This window comes from Tachysurus vachellii, chromosome 18 (genome assembly GCF_030014155.1).
Source record: "Tachysurus vachellii isolate PV-2020 chromosome 18, HZAU_Pvac_v1, whole genome shotgun sequence".
Taxonomy (NCBI): Eukaryota; Metazoa; Chordata; class Actinopteri; order Siluriformes; family Bagridae; genus Tachysurus; species Tachysurus vachellii.
The window spans coordinates 20102683-20116145 of NC_083477.1; the positions used below are offsets into that span (position 1 = coordinate 20102683).

The 13463-nt window shown below is 38.3% G+C and overlaps 2 protein-coding genes across 2 annotated transcripts; one reads left to right on the forward strand and one right to left on the reverse strand.

Moving 5' to 3' along the window:
• The first annotated feature begins 2662 nt into the window (after nucleotides 1-2662).
• On the forward strand, nucleotides 2663-5261 carry atoh1b (atonal bHLH transcription factor 1b). Its single transcript, XM_060892389.1, has one exon. It carries the CDS (start codon nucleotides 3251-3253, stop codon nucleotides 3935-3937), a length of 687 nt encoding a protein of 228 aa, XP_060748372.1. The 5' UTR covers nucleotides 2663-3250; the 3' UTR covers nucleotides 3938-5261.
• Nucleotides 5262-5352: 91 nt separating this feature from the next.
• Nucleotides 5353-12762, reverse strand: dok3 (docking protein 3). The gene is made up of 5 exons (XM_060892463.1): nucleotides 12637-12762; nucleotides 10781-11077; nucleotides 8038-8137; nucleotides 7221-7390; nucleotides 5353-6807 (listed from the first exon to the last, which is right to left on the reverse strand). The coding sequence occupies exons 1-5, from the start codon at nucleotides 12694-12696 to the stop codon at nucleotides 6070-6072; spliced, it is 1365 nt and encodes a 454-aa protein (XP_060748446.1). The 5' UTR covers nucleotides 12697-12762; the 3' UTR covers nucleotides 5353-6069.
• Between the last annotated feature and the right edge of the window lie 701 nt (nucleotides 12763-13463).

A 13463-nucleotide genomic window follows, 5' to 3' on the forward strand; every position in this document is an offset into this window, starting at 1 on the left:
GCAAGCAGAGCAAAGTCAGATTAGGATGCTAATGAACGTCGTCTGAGGTGATGATTCAGTAATGTTCAGGGTCACGGCTATAAAATATGGCCGATTTTACCTAGTCAGTTGAGGGACGAAGAAGCGGAAAGATCTGCGCTTCAACTTTCTCTAGAAGGTTATGAGAGATTCTAAAATTAAATCTAAAGCTGTATTTTTGTTTGTTTGTTTTTTATCCAATAATATTTACTACGCTCAAACTCCTTTTGCATGTATGTAACTATAATCTATACAGTATATACAACAGAGGTTTCAGGTGCTGTTAAAAGTGCAGGGTTTGAAACCCAGCTCAAGTCTGCTGGCCCGTGCGTGGCCGTCTGCCTCAGTGGGTTTCAAACACCAGCACGGCGGGTGGCTGTTTTCAGATTGACCTTTGATACGCTCCTGCCATCTTCCACTCCCCCGGGTCTCAGGGCCACAGCAGATGGGGAGTGGGACTCTCTCTCCTCATTGCCTATTCGCAGGGCTACAGGCTGTTGCGTGCGCCAGTAGGGTGGCGAGGATTAAACATGCGTGGAGGAAAATGAATGGAGGCAGAGCGTGCCCATTTATTCAGCTCCGTGTAAGGCTCATTAACCCGATGACGGGCTAGCAGGTCATGCTGATTTCCTTATTTAACTTTAATATTTACCACATACGCACACTCACTCTCGCTTTCTCTCTATTACACACGTGCTCTCTCACACACATACACACACACACACACACACACAAAGAGATTATTAGTCATAAACCTAGGAACTTAGTATCATTTTAAAAAAAGAATGATTAAATTATAAATTAGATTTTTGTGTATTATCTACATTCAAATAATTAACTGAACAAAGTACATTTAAATTTAGTTCAATCCATGAAGGAAAGGCCGCAGATTTTCTAAATAAGTATTTGTTACGTTATTATGCTGTCAGACACAGAGCTGTAACCGAAATCATTATTTCACCCCACGCCGCCATCAACTTTTCACTCTCCAGAAAAAAAGTTTAACCGTAACCCATGACAGCATATGGGAGATGTGCAGCGAGCCTCAGACTGGGCGACGGGTGCCAGGGGACGCCAGGCAACCAGCCTTTCGGCCCTTTTCATCCCTCCCTCAGATGAGCAGCATCTCCAGGCCCCTGGGGATCGGCTGACTTACGATGATCTTCCCCACACCCCACCACCGTCCATGCCAAAACACAAGGGCGCGAGTGTTACAGTGCTGATGCAACTCGGCCCTCGGGTGTCTGCTGTGCCAAGAAGGCATAAACGCTTACAGGCAGGAAATGCAGAGCCACACATTAACGACCCTGAAGACCTGCCTCGAACTTATCCGTCGTTGTGTTGCTCTGCACTGGCATTTATTGTTTATGCACTTACTTCTTTGGGTTGTCCTTTTTTGTACAAGTCCTTCAGTTTGTAAATGTTTACCGATTTTTGATCGTTTTCAGCTCTTTAAAAGGATCTGCATGTAAGTTATATTATTGATAATATTTTAATTGTAAATATATAGTAAATCAAGTATGTACTTTTATATAAATATTTATTTGTAGATGGTATAGATTAAATAATAAAACCATACTTTTTCTTAAATAAATAGATTAAAACAAGCTTTAAATATTTTGAGCGTTTTCATGAAATGCATTTTAAAAAATTAAGTGAATAAACAAATAAATATCTAATCAATGACATGTATATGGCTAATATAACAGGATAATTAAAAATATAAAAAAAAATTATATATAACTTTATATAATTGTTAATTGCCTACAAAATTTTTTTTTATTATATTTTAAAAAGGTTTTGTTTATTTAAAAAATAATAATAAATCATTTAAAAACTTTTCTAATTATATACTTTATATTGTGCATAATATACATTTATTAATTTTTGTGCATTCTCAATAGAAATAGATTTATTTAGTCACAGCAAGTGTTTTTTTTTTTTTTTTTGTTTTTGTCTGTACAGTTTAGGCAGAAATCTATCCAACACAAGACAATATAGGAATGAAATCTTTCTACAGCAACATGCCACAGCAGTTGATAATCATGGCTCAATGCTTGTTATTATTTGAGCCCATCTCGTTGACCTGAGTGATTCATTGCTTGGGTTGGAGTTACAGGGTCTGACAGGTGTGCCTTAAAAGCCGCCTTCCACCTGCTCGGTTTATAGCCTTAAACACTCCACTGCTCCCTTTTACAGTTTATTTGAGAACTGACACAATCATACATCACACTGCTGTAGGAAGTCAGCTGCTTCCCCAATGGTGCTGGCTGTTGATGCCAGTGTAGAAGGATGTTTGCTCAACAGTCCCAAGTTCAGAACTGGGATAAATATTTTGCACACATTGATTACAATATGCAATTTATGACTGGGATCTGTGTGCAGTTTGCACTGGTTTAAAGTAGGTTGCAAGAAAGTTTTGCCTGATCTAAGTCAGATTGTGTGGAGTGGTTGGAATTAATTAGTAATGGATATACAGAAATAAAATAAACAGCACAATACTATTTTTTTAGTGGAATATTTTTGTCTCAGAAGACAACAATCATAATGCGTTTTGTATTAAAATTTAACATCCCCGCCCCTCTCCAAAATCATCCATCACTAGAGAACAATTGCCTTCCTAAAGTGTCAAAACCACAAATCCTCCTTTCTTCTGTGGGCGTGAGAGGAACTTTTCCTATTGGCCCTGAAACACCAGACTGTAGCTCCGAGGGGAGGAGGGTCCACTGTGAATGGGTACTAAAGGAGCAATCAAAGCACCTGGATGAAGGCAGGAAGTGTCTCCACGTCTGACGTTAGATTTGTTTCTGCGTAGATGCTTCGTCTTTGAAGATCTTTCGAGATTCAATCGAGGTTTTTAAACTCATTTTCACTCTTAGCAGAACTGACTGGATTTCAGAAAGGCAGCTTAAGGACGTGAGACGGGATCAAGGGCCTCTGCTTCACCTGCTGCTTCACAAAGTTTTTTGAATAGATTCATTTGCATTTTTTAAATTTTTTTTTTCCTTCTCCATAATTTAACTCATAGTAGAGCTTCTGGGACCTAAAAAAGGGTGCGTGAAGAAGGTTTGGAGAGCATCAAGGATTTTTGCTCCATACACAAATTATTTTTCATTTATTTTTTCCTTGATTTACCAAAAAAAAAAAAAAAAGCAGAACTGCTGGAATTAATACAACTGACCCACATCAAGGCCTCAAGACGTTTATTTTCCTCAGGTCTTAAATACTGACCATGATGGCCAATGCTGAACTTCTGACTTGGTCGGAAGCGCACGTGCCAAAGCGGCCGCAGGACATCCCCCAGTCCGAGCACGCGACGCTTACCCGCAGTGACCCCCGGGGGTGGATGAGTGCGCACGTGCGTGCCCCTGCCGCGGCCCTTCCAAGTCAGTACGCGCGCGCGTCGCCTGACGTCACTCCGGACACATCACCGGACCCTGTAGCCGCCGTTGCATCTAAAGAGCATCCTTTGGGCGCCGCGCACAGGCACCGGCGCGTCGCAGCGAATGCGCGCGAGCGGCGGCGCATGCATGGTCTGAACCGCGCGTTCGACCGCCTGCGCAGCGTCATCCCGTCACTGGAGAACGACAAGAAGCTGTCCAAGTACGACACACTGCAGATGGCACAGATCTACATCGCAGAGCTTTCCGAACTACTCGAGGGCGTAGCGGCGCGCGGCACCGGGGACGCATCGCGCGCGCGTCTGTGCTTCCAGACGCCGTGCACTGGTTACACCGTGGAAACGTCTACGACAACGACACCCTCCACGGCTCCGGTGACCGAGGGACGCGTGCTGATCCTGTCCGCGCCTACGGCTCACTTTGATCCCGCAAAAATGGAGCTCGCGGCGGCCAACGGCAGCGACGGAGAGTCTTCTCAATGTAGTGACGCCGAGGATGGACATCCGGGACCTCAGTGAGCACCTGGGAATAAACTACGTATACACGTGCATATGACCGTGCCGTGGTTATTATACTCCATGATATAGATATTTTCTGACACTAAAGCTGTGGGTGAAGAGAAGGAGCCCGAAGTAGCTCATGTACACCTAATAGCATCCTTTTTATTCAATGCCACAAAATATATTCCCAAACTAGCTAACTTGGCTGATTTGGTTAATGCCCTAATCCTATCTATTTAGCTCATTTAGATAGCTAACTAACAACAAACACCAGAGTTAACAGCCACTATAGTAACTGTCTTAATCAAATGTTAAACATTTTATAGATATGATTATAAAGTGTTCTTCTGTTTTTCACACACTTCCAGATTTCCAACAAGTGGATAGTTCCGTCTAAATCTGAGGCTTTATCTATAGCCAAGGGCTTTATCTGTAGGACTTCAACTTATTGGAGCTTCTGTGCACAGATTTGACATTATATCTTTTAAGGAAAGTGTTCTCAGTAATTGCGCTGTAAACACTCTTCCCTTTACTTTTATTGTTCTTGTTTTTCACTTTTCATTCTTAGATAACTTTTCCTAACGTTCAACATTAATTTCCTCACGTATATGTTTTTTTTTTAAATCATTCTTTCTTTCTTATTTCAGTCTTTGTTTTTTTTTGTTTTGTTTTGTTTTTTTTAGGAGAAATGCACAATTAGCCTACAGTAGCCCATTTCATTAAAGTGTCTGTGTACAGGGTGGACAGAAGCATTTGAATCTTTAAAAAAGAAGGGACCGGGAAGCTTACAGAAATATTTTTTTAGCAATAGAGTCAGCTTATTTATTCTACTAATATTAGTGTATTTATGACTTTCTTAAATGTACAATTGGAGATCAAAACAAAATGACGGCCTTAAATGCGGGACCACCATTTGTTTGTTTAGATTTTTTTTTTATATATTTCTTGGGCAAATTATCTGAAGGATGTTCTCTGATATACCAGTATTGTAAAGGCCAATAACACGGCAATAATCTTTCGCAAACAACGTATTATTGCGGCCCTAAAAAATAAACCTGCGATTGTGTGTGGGCTCATAAAACTATTATCTCTGTCTGTGTTTTAGTAGACATTAAAGGGAACCAAATAGATGTCGTAGAGGTTAAAGTAGCCTGTTGGGGGAAATGAATATGAACTTGAGATGGCCACCAGAATAGTAATTGTTTTAGCGTTTTTTGGATTTCTGCACTTTATTACCGGAGCATTGTGATTTACATCCATAACACAGATCCACTGCCAATGAACCAACTTCTATTTTTTTCTATTTATGTATGTAATGTAATTGTTTAATAAAAACTTTAACAGGAAAAAAAAATAAAGCATTCACTGTTTTCATTTATACACTATTACAATTCTGTTATGACATATACACATATACAGATTTGATATGTTTATATTATATATTGGTACATCATGTATAACTTCCATCATATTGTTACATTATGTATAACAGCCATCATGTTTGGATCATATTAATTACAATTTCCCTTCTTTTTTTGTTTTTCTTCAAGTTTTATTGCAGTTACTATATGCATAGTGCAACAGAAGGCTCTGTATCTAGTGCAGAACATTTTAGTACAGAATCCAGAACTATCACTGCATTAACAAGTTGTATAAACTATGGTACCTTTTGTACATTAAAACATTCTTGGCTCAATTCGCTGTCTCCATAAAAGGGTGAAATAATAAGCACGCAGAGCAGCATTGTTGGCCGGCAGATGTAGTAGCAAGCGACCCAAGCAGAGCTGGTGGTGCCAATACTTTAGCACAACAACACTCAAATGGCATTTTATCAGGTAATAAATAATGGTGCAGTCTAAGGCATAAGAATGGTGCTATGTTGTAGTACTTTTGATGTAACATATTATTCACTGAATGGATGGATTCTTACAACAACCAATAGGAGAAGCTCATATACAGTAGCGACTGTTCAATCATTCCCATTGGTTTTCTGAATGTGTTTCTCAACAGGTCCCAGAAAGTCCTTCTGTTCAAATTCTGTCACAGTAGTGCTTTACTAATCACTGATCAGCACTATTCCGAGCTGCATTGTTCACTTGGGACCAGCTTTCGAACACTAAAGGTTTGGGTTGCTTTTAGTTGTGGTTAGTTCATTTCTGGATCTCATAGTAATCCGGATCAGCTAAGAGATCTGAGCTCCCGCCGTATGATTTTGGTATATGACCTGGTGTGATTCTAGTTGTGTCTTTGAAGAGAACATCGGAAAGAATTTTTTTGAAGTCGACCTGCTCTGCGGATTGATTGATTACAGGAGACTGTCGGCTGCTTTTACGGTTCTCGTGGTTGGTATCTTCGTCTGTTTTTCTTCTGGTATGGAGCAGAGGTTTGATTGTGCTGTACAGCGGACTGACCAAACTGTCCTGCTTCGACGGGGGATTCTGGTTCCAGTCACAGGTTTCATAATCGGGTTCCACGTCACTGATGTCCATATCTTTCGGCTTTATCTCAGCCTTTGGTTCAATCATTAATTTGGGAAAAGGCAAAGCTGGAAGTGGCGGTACATTTCTTGGTTTGGGCACAGGCTTTACCCTGGCATACAAGTCTTTAGAATATTCAGGATTATGGATTATGGCAGGGGGTTTTGGGCTAGGAATCGCAGGAAGAGCACGGTTTCTTTGGGTGAAGCCTACATTTGGAGATGGCAGTTTGGGTTTTTGTACCATATCGTCTTGAGGCAGAGCAGTAGCTTTGGACAGCAGGTCTTGCACGCTTTGATGCATGATGGCCTCCTCAATAGCTCGGTAGATCTGTTGTCCCTGCTTGGAGAGGAAAATAAAGAGGCCCTCTCCTGTTTGGCAACCACGTCCTGCCTCGATAGATATTCCTTCCTATAACAACAATGTTAAAATATATAAGGCTTTTTTTTATTTGAGAACCTGGAATTTAAAAAAAATTAAAAAAAATGTTGAGTGGTGAAAAGTAGGTGAGGTTGAAGGAGTCCCTGACTTGATATTGTCATGATGTGGTGCTCCATGCTGTATGTAATAGATCATTTTATGAAGCTTTTTTATTTGTTTTTTTATGTTCTGTCAGTCCTTTATTACTGGTCACCCAAGTATGTAGTTCCGCCATTCTTTCATTTTCATTTATATGTGAGGGAGTGTGGATAACAGCTAATTTTTTTATTTAAACATAGTCTCAGCCGTGTATGCCAATGTACCATAACAATGAAAGAATCAATAATTTAGACTTAAAGACAAGCCCTAGAGTTTCCCATCTGGATATGTTTAAATATGCATACCTTGACCTGACCAAATCTGCGGAGAAGACGATACGGCCAGCGGAACGCAATCTGGCCCGTCTTCATGTCCAGCAGACACAGGGACTCTTTCTCGGGGGACAGCAGGTACGATCCAAACATGCAGCAGCGCACAGATGCCTCTGAGCTTGCCACCATCACCTGGAACTGACCTGTATGCAGAATAAGAGACCATGTTAATGTAAATTTTAAAACTCCTTTACAGTCCAGTTGTTTCTTGGCAGAAAGAGGGTGGGACAGCATATTGAGAGGTAGCCTCAGAGCTCCTGGGTCCATCTTTAATCATAAGCTTGGGTGACTCTCTCTATAGAGTTTTGCATGTTTTCCCCATGTCCATGAGGTTTTCTTCCTGTTTCTCAGTGTGACGAACCCCCATCCAAAAAATAAATTAATTAAATGCCCGGCTTCTAAAAAGTTAATGCTGCTCCATGCTGAATGTAATAGATCATTTATTACATATTGTTTATTTATATAAATAAATAAATAAACTTGTTCATTTCACAGTATAACTATGACTAATAATAAAACTTGTCAAAATCATGTCTTACTGTAGCGAAAGCACACATAGATTAGACATTAGTTAATTTCCTGTTAAACACATGGTCTTGCAAAACATTTATAACAATCACAACTTCAGGTCAGACTCATAAGGCTCATAACTGTCACTTTAGAACAATCTCAGAAATGGCAGCTGAAATCCCTAAAATGCTTAAAAACTAGTGATGTCAACCAAGCAAGGAATGATATAGCCAAAAAAGCAAAAAAAAAACAACAACAACAACAATGAGCTCCACCTCACCCGGACTCAAGGTGGAGTAGATGTCGTTTACAGTCATGGGAGCATCAACATCACCACCATCTCCCAGTGCTCTCCTGGCCTCGCCACCTCCCTCATTGGGCTGAGGAAAATAAATGGAAAATTTCAAAACGGCCAGCATATGCAATTCCTCTTTTTCATATCTCGGCTTTGAAGAGCAGCCAGAAAAGATATTGTGCAAGCAAAAGAGTGAGATGTGAAAGCAAGGCGAGTTTTATCAGTACTTCCTCATTCTACAGGTTCGGTTATCTCACAGGAACTCAACCCCTCCACAGATGATTATTCTCACCAGTACTCAGTGTAACATGAGCTATAAAATCATCTGCTTTTTTCTTATCAGATTGTACGAACTAATCTTTTAAGTGTTGTATAGGTTTTATTTAATGGTAGAGGAGAGGCTTAGGTGAATACCTGTGCTGATTCATTTAACCCATTTATTACGATAATGCTTTATATAAAAATATAGGTGAAATGTGAATGATTCATTATTATATTTTAGGGGTGGTTCTTACATCCTACAACATACATAACTGACAAGTGAACGACAACTGAACAACATCGATTATTTTTGTTACAGTGGCTCATTTCAAGGGGAGATATATTAGGCACCTATTCATTTTGAAGTTGATCTGTTGATAAGCAGAAAAAATGGGTAAGGATCGGAGTTACTTTGACAAGTTCTGACGGCTAGACGACTGTGAGCATCAGAAAGTCTCCAAAACTGCAGTGTTCCTGGATGGAGGCTCCACCTTGGAACTTAAAGAGATACTTGGTGTGCAAACTAGCATCGAAAAATGTATGTAGTTTATGTAAATAGGGACCGATCTTGCAGGTGTTGTGATTATATGTTTTGTTTGTTTGTTTGTTTGTTTTTATTTAAAACATTCTAATTCTTTTATAGTTCAGTTCAATGTTGTGAAATATCTCTGATATATACATCTCTGATACGGCATTTTCTCAGCAGACTATTTTTTAAAATTTTTTTTATCTCTCTTGAAGTTAATAAGAAAATAACAACAATTCAGTTTATGTTACAGATAATATATATATATATATATATATATATATATATATATATATATATATATATACGTGTATATATATATATATATATATATATATATATATATATATATATATATATATATATATATATGTATAAACGTTATATATAACGTACGTATATATATATTATCTGTAACATAAACTGAATTGTTATTTTCTTATTAACTTCAAGAGAGATAAAAAAATTTTAAAAAAATAGTCTGCTGAGAAAATGCCGTATCAGAGATGTATATATCAGAGATATTTCACAACATATATATACGTATACGTGTGTGTATATATATATATATACATATATGTATACATATACGTGTATATATATATACACACGTATATGTGTGTGTGTGTGTGTGTAAAACAATAATAAATAAATAAATAAAAGCTGCTATGTCCTGAATATTTCCTGTTTTCCTGAATTTTTCCTACATACAATTCCAGGTAAATGAACCAAAGTTTTATTTATTTATTTATTTATTTATTTATTTTTATATGTAATTCGTGTCTTCTCGCTTTTATAAATACGAAGTGACGATCGAATTAAATTTACTTAATAGTTAAAATTTACTTTTTTTTTTAACTGTGCAACTTTAAGTTTATCCTTTTTTGTCATGTCCAATCACTATCCAATAGGATGCTTCTAATTTGATCACGTGATTTGTACAGCGGTTAACGGTCAGTTTAATTAGGTATTAGCTTTGTTGGTAGCCAGCGTTCTGTAAACGAGTAATAGTGTAGCAGAAAGCTGTGTTTTTTAATGTTATAAAACATAGAAATTGTGCTGAGAGATGTGATAGAAGACACAGACAGAGGAGTTAGATTGTGTTTGGACAGCGAACCTGGGTTAGTAAACTCTTCTAACGCTTCTGACTCAATTAGCATCGGCTGTTTGGTGTTTTTAATACATATGCTAATTAGCCAACCGTTTTAAAATATGTTATTGTATTTAGCGTTTTTTTCCAACTGTAGTGGCGTTTATTTTTCTTTAAAACAATGTTTTGTTCAAGTTTGAAGCTGTTTTATTGTTGTAATCTTTCCTCCGTTTTCTCCTCAAGCAATTAACACTGTGATTGGTCCTTTGAAGTGTCAGTCAAACAGGCTCTCGTAAAAGTAGGCGGTGCTCAGCAAAAGCTTGTGAACTTATTCATTTCATACTTAAAGTTTATAATGATAGGTGTCTAAAAATCGATCACCACTTTGATAATCAAGGTATAAGAGTCAGGCAAGGTGCTATATCATGAGTTCTAAAAGGAATGAGATGTATTATATTATTATATATAATAGATTAAATATATCTATTATACACACACGTTATAGACAAATAGACATTCGTGAAGTTTTGCACAGTGTATAAAGTCTGTAATGTACGAGGGTCAAAGCCTAAAACATACTAAAGTCTTCAAATGGGCCGTGTTCCTGTGTGTAATCACGTGACACGACTGTCAGTGATCAGTTAAGTGTGAGTATGAATGTACAGTCTGGGCTCGAAAGAAATCAGCCCCAGCATCAGTTCCTGCTTCTTCTCACCGTTCTGTTTTGAAAGCCCTGTTTAGGTTATTATATAGTATTGGTATTAAAAGCTGTATATGTTCTTTATGTTGTTAAGGCACCCTGTTGATTTTTTTAATGGTTGCACTGGTTTTCTTTCAGTGCACAAGTTTACCTGAAATGCCAGAGAGCAGAGGATGGGTACCCACTCATCCTCTATGGGCGCTGATAGCGTGTAGATGCGCTGAACTGTGTTGAGGTAAAAGGCGGTTTGACCTGACGGGCAGCTTTCCCCCAGCGCGGGGGTCACACTGAGGCACTCTGCCAGCCGGATCACCCGCTTCTCAGATTTCTTCAGAACGGCGAGCTTTGCAGTCGTACATGCTCCATCCCGAAAGTCATAGATCTCAATTCGACCGATTCCTGCCTGGCTTGGTTTAAAGACCATCACCCAGATCTTTCTCCAGACCTTCTATTCATCAAACAGAGGCACAGAGACACATGGACATGGAAAGGTACCAGCATTATGTTTTAGATTGCCTTAGTCTTTCCACAGCACTGTGGAGTTCTCGATTCTAATTTAGTTTCTATAACAGCAGCTCTGATAGTAGTGCAGCTCCAAAGCACTGGTTTATATTAATGCACCGGTTTAAATATGTATGTAACTGTTGATATATTGTGGTTTTCTGTCAGGAGATGCTTAATGTGGAACGTGTCTCCAGGGTCAGCTCTTTGTAGCGGTCAGAAGGAAAGTTTCCTGGTGTTTTCAGGACAGATGCGTTAGTGCTTTCTGTTTTATCAGGAAAATGATGGGCTGTGTTTTGTTTTTATGACGTTTAAATGAGAGGGGAAAAAGCGAGACAGATAAGAGAAGGGCTGTTTATAGCTGCTAGAACAGAAGTGATCATGGAAACTTTGTTGATTTTAATCAGTCATTCCACACACATCATGTTTGTTTTAATGTAACAACAATGCTTACGAAATGTTTTATTTTTTCAAAAAGTTTTATGTCATCAGAGAATTGGTGACCAGGGCAGACAACATAACCAACAAAAAAACAGGATGTGGCCAAATAAAATAGAAATATAATTTAGTTCTGAGATCTGCAGGGAGGGACAGTTCGTATTCCTGTAATTGTACTCTGTAACTAAATGCTATTTCTGTACAGGGACCGGTGCTAAATGTGAGACACTGAGCTGCTTAGCTCTCACATGCATGATTGATAGCCTATAAACGCCATTGTGCATATGGAGACACCTCGGGATCCTAAACAGCTGCGGCTTTTCCTCCATCAATAATGCATCGTGTTAATATTATCTGAACGTTCTCAAGTCCCCTTGATTCATTATAAATAATTGAGCAGCATTTTAATGCTGGTATTTTTGGGGGTTCTGAATGCAGCTGTAGTATCTACAGATCTCTCTACCATGACCACAAGAGATGTTTGCTGCATTGTATTTTCTTAAATGAGTAAGAAAGTTGAGTTTTTGAGGATAAACTTACTGAAATACTTTAAATGTGATTGATTAGTGGCAGTATTGGCTTTAATTAGCATTATTTATTTATGTAAATTATTCATGTGAAAAGTCTGTATATTCAAACTGACTTGGTGTCACTCTCGATTAAAATAATGGGGGGATTTAGGTCTTCTCACACTATCATCTCATGTTTTTAGAGATTTACAAATATATTCCTTGAGGATGAATGAGTTCAGATATCTATTTTAAGTTAATTTTATCAGTTATAATGGATGATGGACATGAATGTTTTAAGTATGAGATGATAAATCATATTTGTGCATTAATGTGTGAATCCATTGAAGTTCTTTTTAATGATTATATTTCAATATAAAGTGTAGTTTGAGTGGGCGTCGTTGGGGGAAAAACCATCAGTCATTTGTAGTAATGATTTAAAACTGCAGGTACAGTGACGCTTTTCACATGAATAATTACTATTCTAAGCTATTAAGAACTTTTTGTTTGTTGTTTATCCTGACACACAGTGTTTAGAAGTGTTTAATTAGAGACTTACCTTTCCAAATTTGACTCCCTGCAAAAACAGCAAGCCTTCTTTCACTAATACATCCATCATGCAGCCTCAGTGCAAATCGTTCAGCTCTTCTTATCACGTTAAAGCAGAGGGGAACTGAAGAGCAAGTCACCAACCAGAGGCCAAAAAGATTCATGTCAGTTTCCGCATGCATGTTGCACCATTCGCTGTCAGGGGCGTTTATAGACAGCATATTATTCATAGCCAGATGTATACTTTCATGTGACACGAAACAAAAGTCTGCCAGACACCTTGGCCCTTGTTCTGTGTTTTTTCTCTTCTGGTTGCCACGATGTAGAGAAACTTTGTCCTGTTAAAACACTGGCACTGGAGACTCCTTCCATGAATGCTAAATAGTTATCTCATTACAGAAAAACAACACAGCAAGTACACAAAACTTTAACATAGGTTCTGTTATATTATTCACTTAACTTTGAAGATGTTACATTCGAAATCGTAATGTAAAATTAGAATGGAAAAGACTTGACCCATGTTTTGGAAATGTGTTTATCTTCCTCAGACAAATAGAAGTGTTGTGCGTCACATGTCACTTCTACTGATAGTGTTATTTCACACCCACAAGGTACTATAAGGTTTGTGTGTGTGTGAGAGAGAGAGAGAGAACGAACATGTCAATTGGTCTAACACACCTAGACATTTTTAATGTACACTTGTGCAAACCACACATTTCACTTTATGTTGTCTGGGGGTTCATTTTAAAGTGATAATTTTTTACAGTATGAAGATGTGGTCTGTGGAGTTTGTATTGTAATTATACCACACCATTTTCATCAAGTGAATTGTGTTGT

What these genes read in the sequence shown, in the direction of transcription:
- atoh1b (XM_060892389.1), top strand. Translation starts at nt 3,251, where the DNA reads ATGATGGCCAATGCTGAACTTCTGACTTGGTCGGAAGCGCACGTGCCA.
- dok3 (XM_060892463.1), bottom strand. Translation starts at nt 12,696, where the DNA reads ATGATGGATGTATTAGTGAAAGAAGGCTTGCTGTTTTTGCAGGGAGTC. An exon ending in AGGGAGTCAAATTTGGAAAG is followed by an intron (nt 11,078 to 12,636) that starts GTAAGTCTCTAA and finishes TTTGATGAATAG; the next exon opens with AAGGTCTGGAGAAAGATCTG. An exon ending in CTACTCCACCTTGAGTCCGG is followed by an intron (nt 7,391 to 8,037) that starts GTGAGGTGGAGC and finishes TTCTGCATACAG; the next exon opens with GTCAGTTCCAGGTGATGGTG.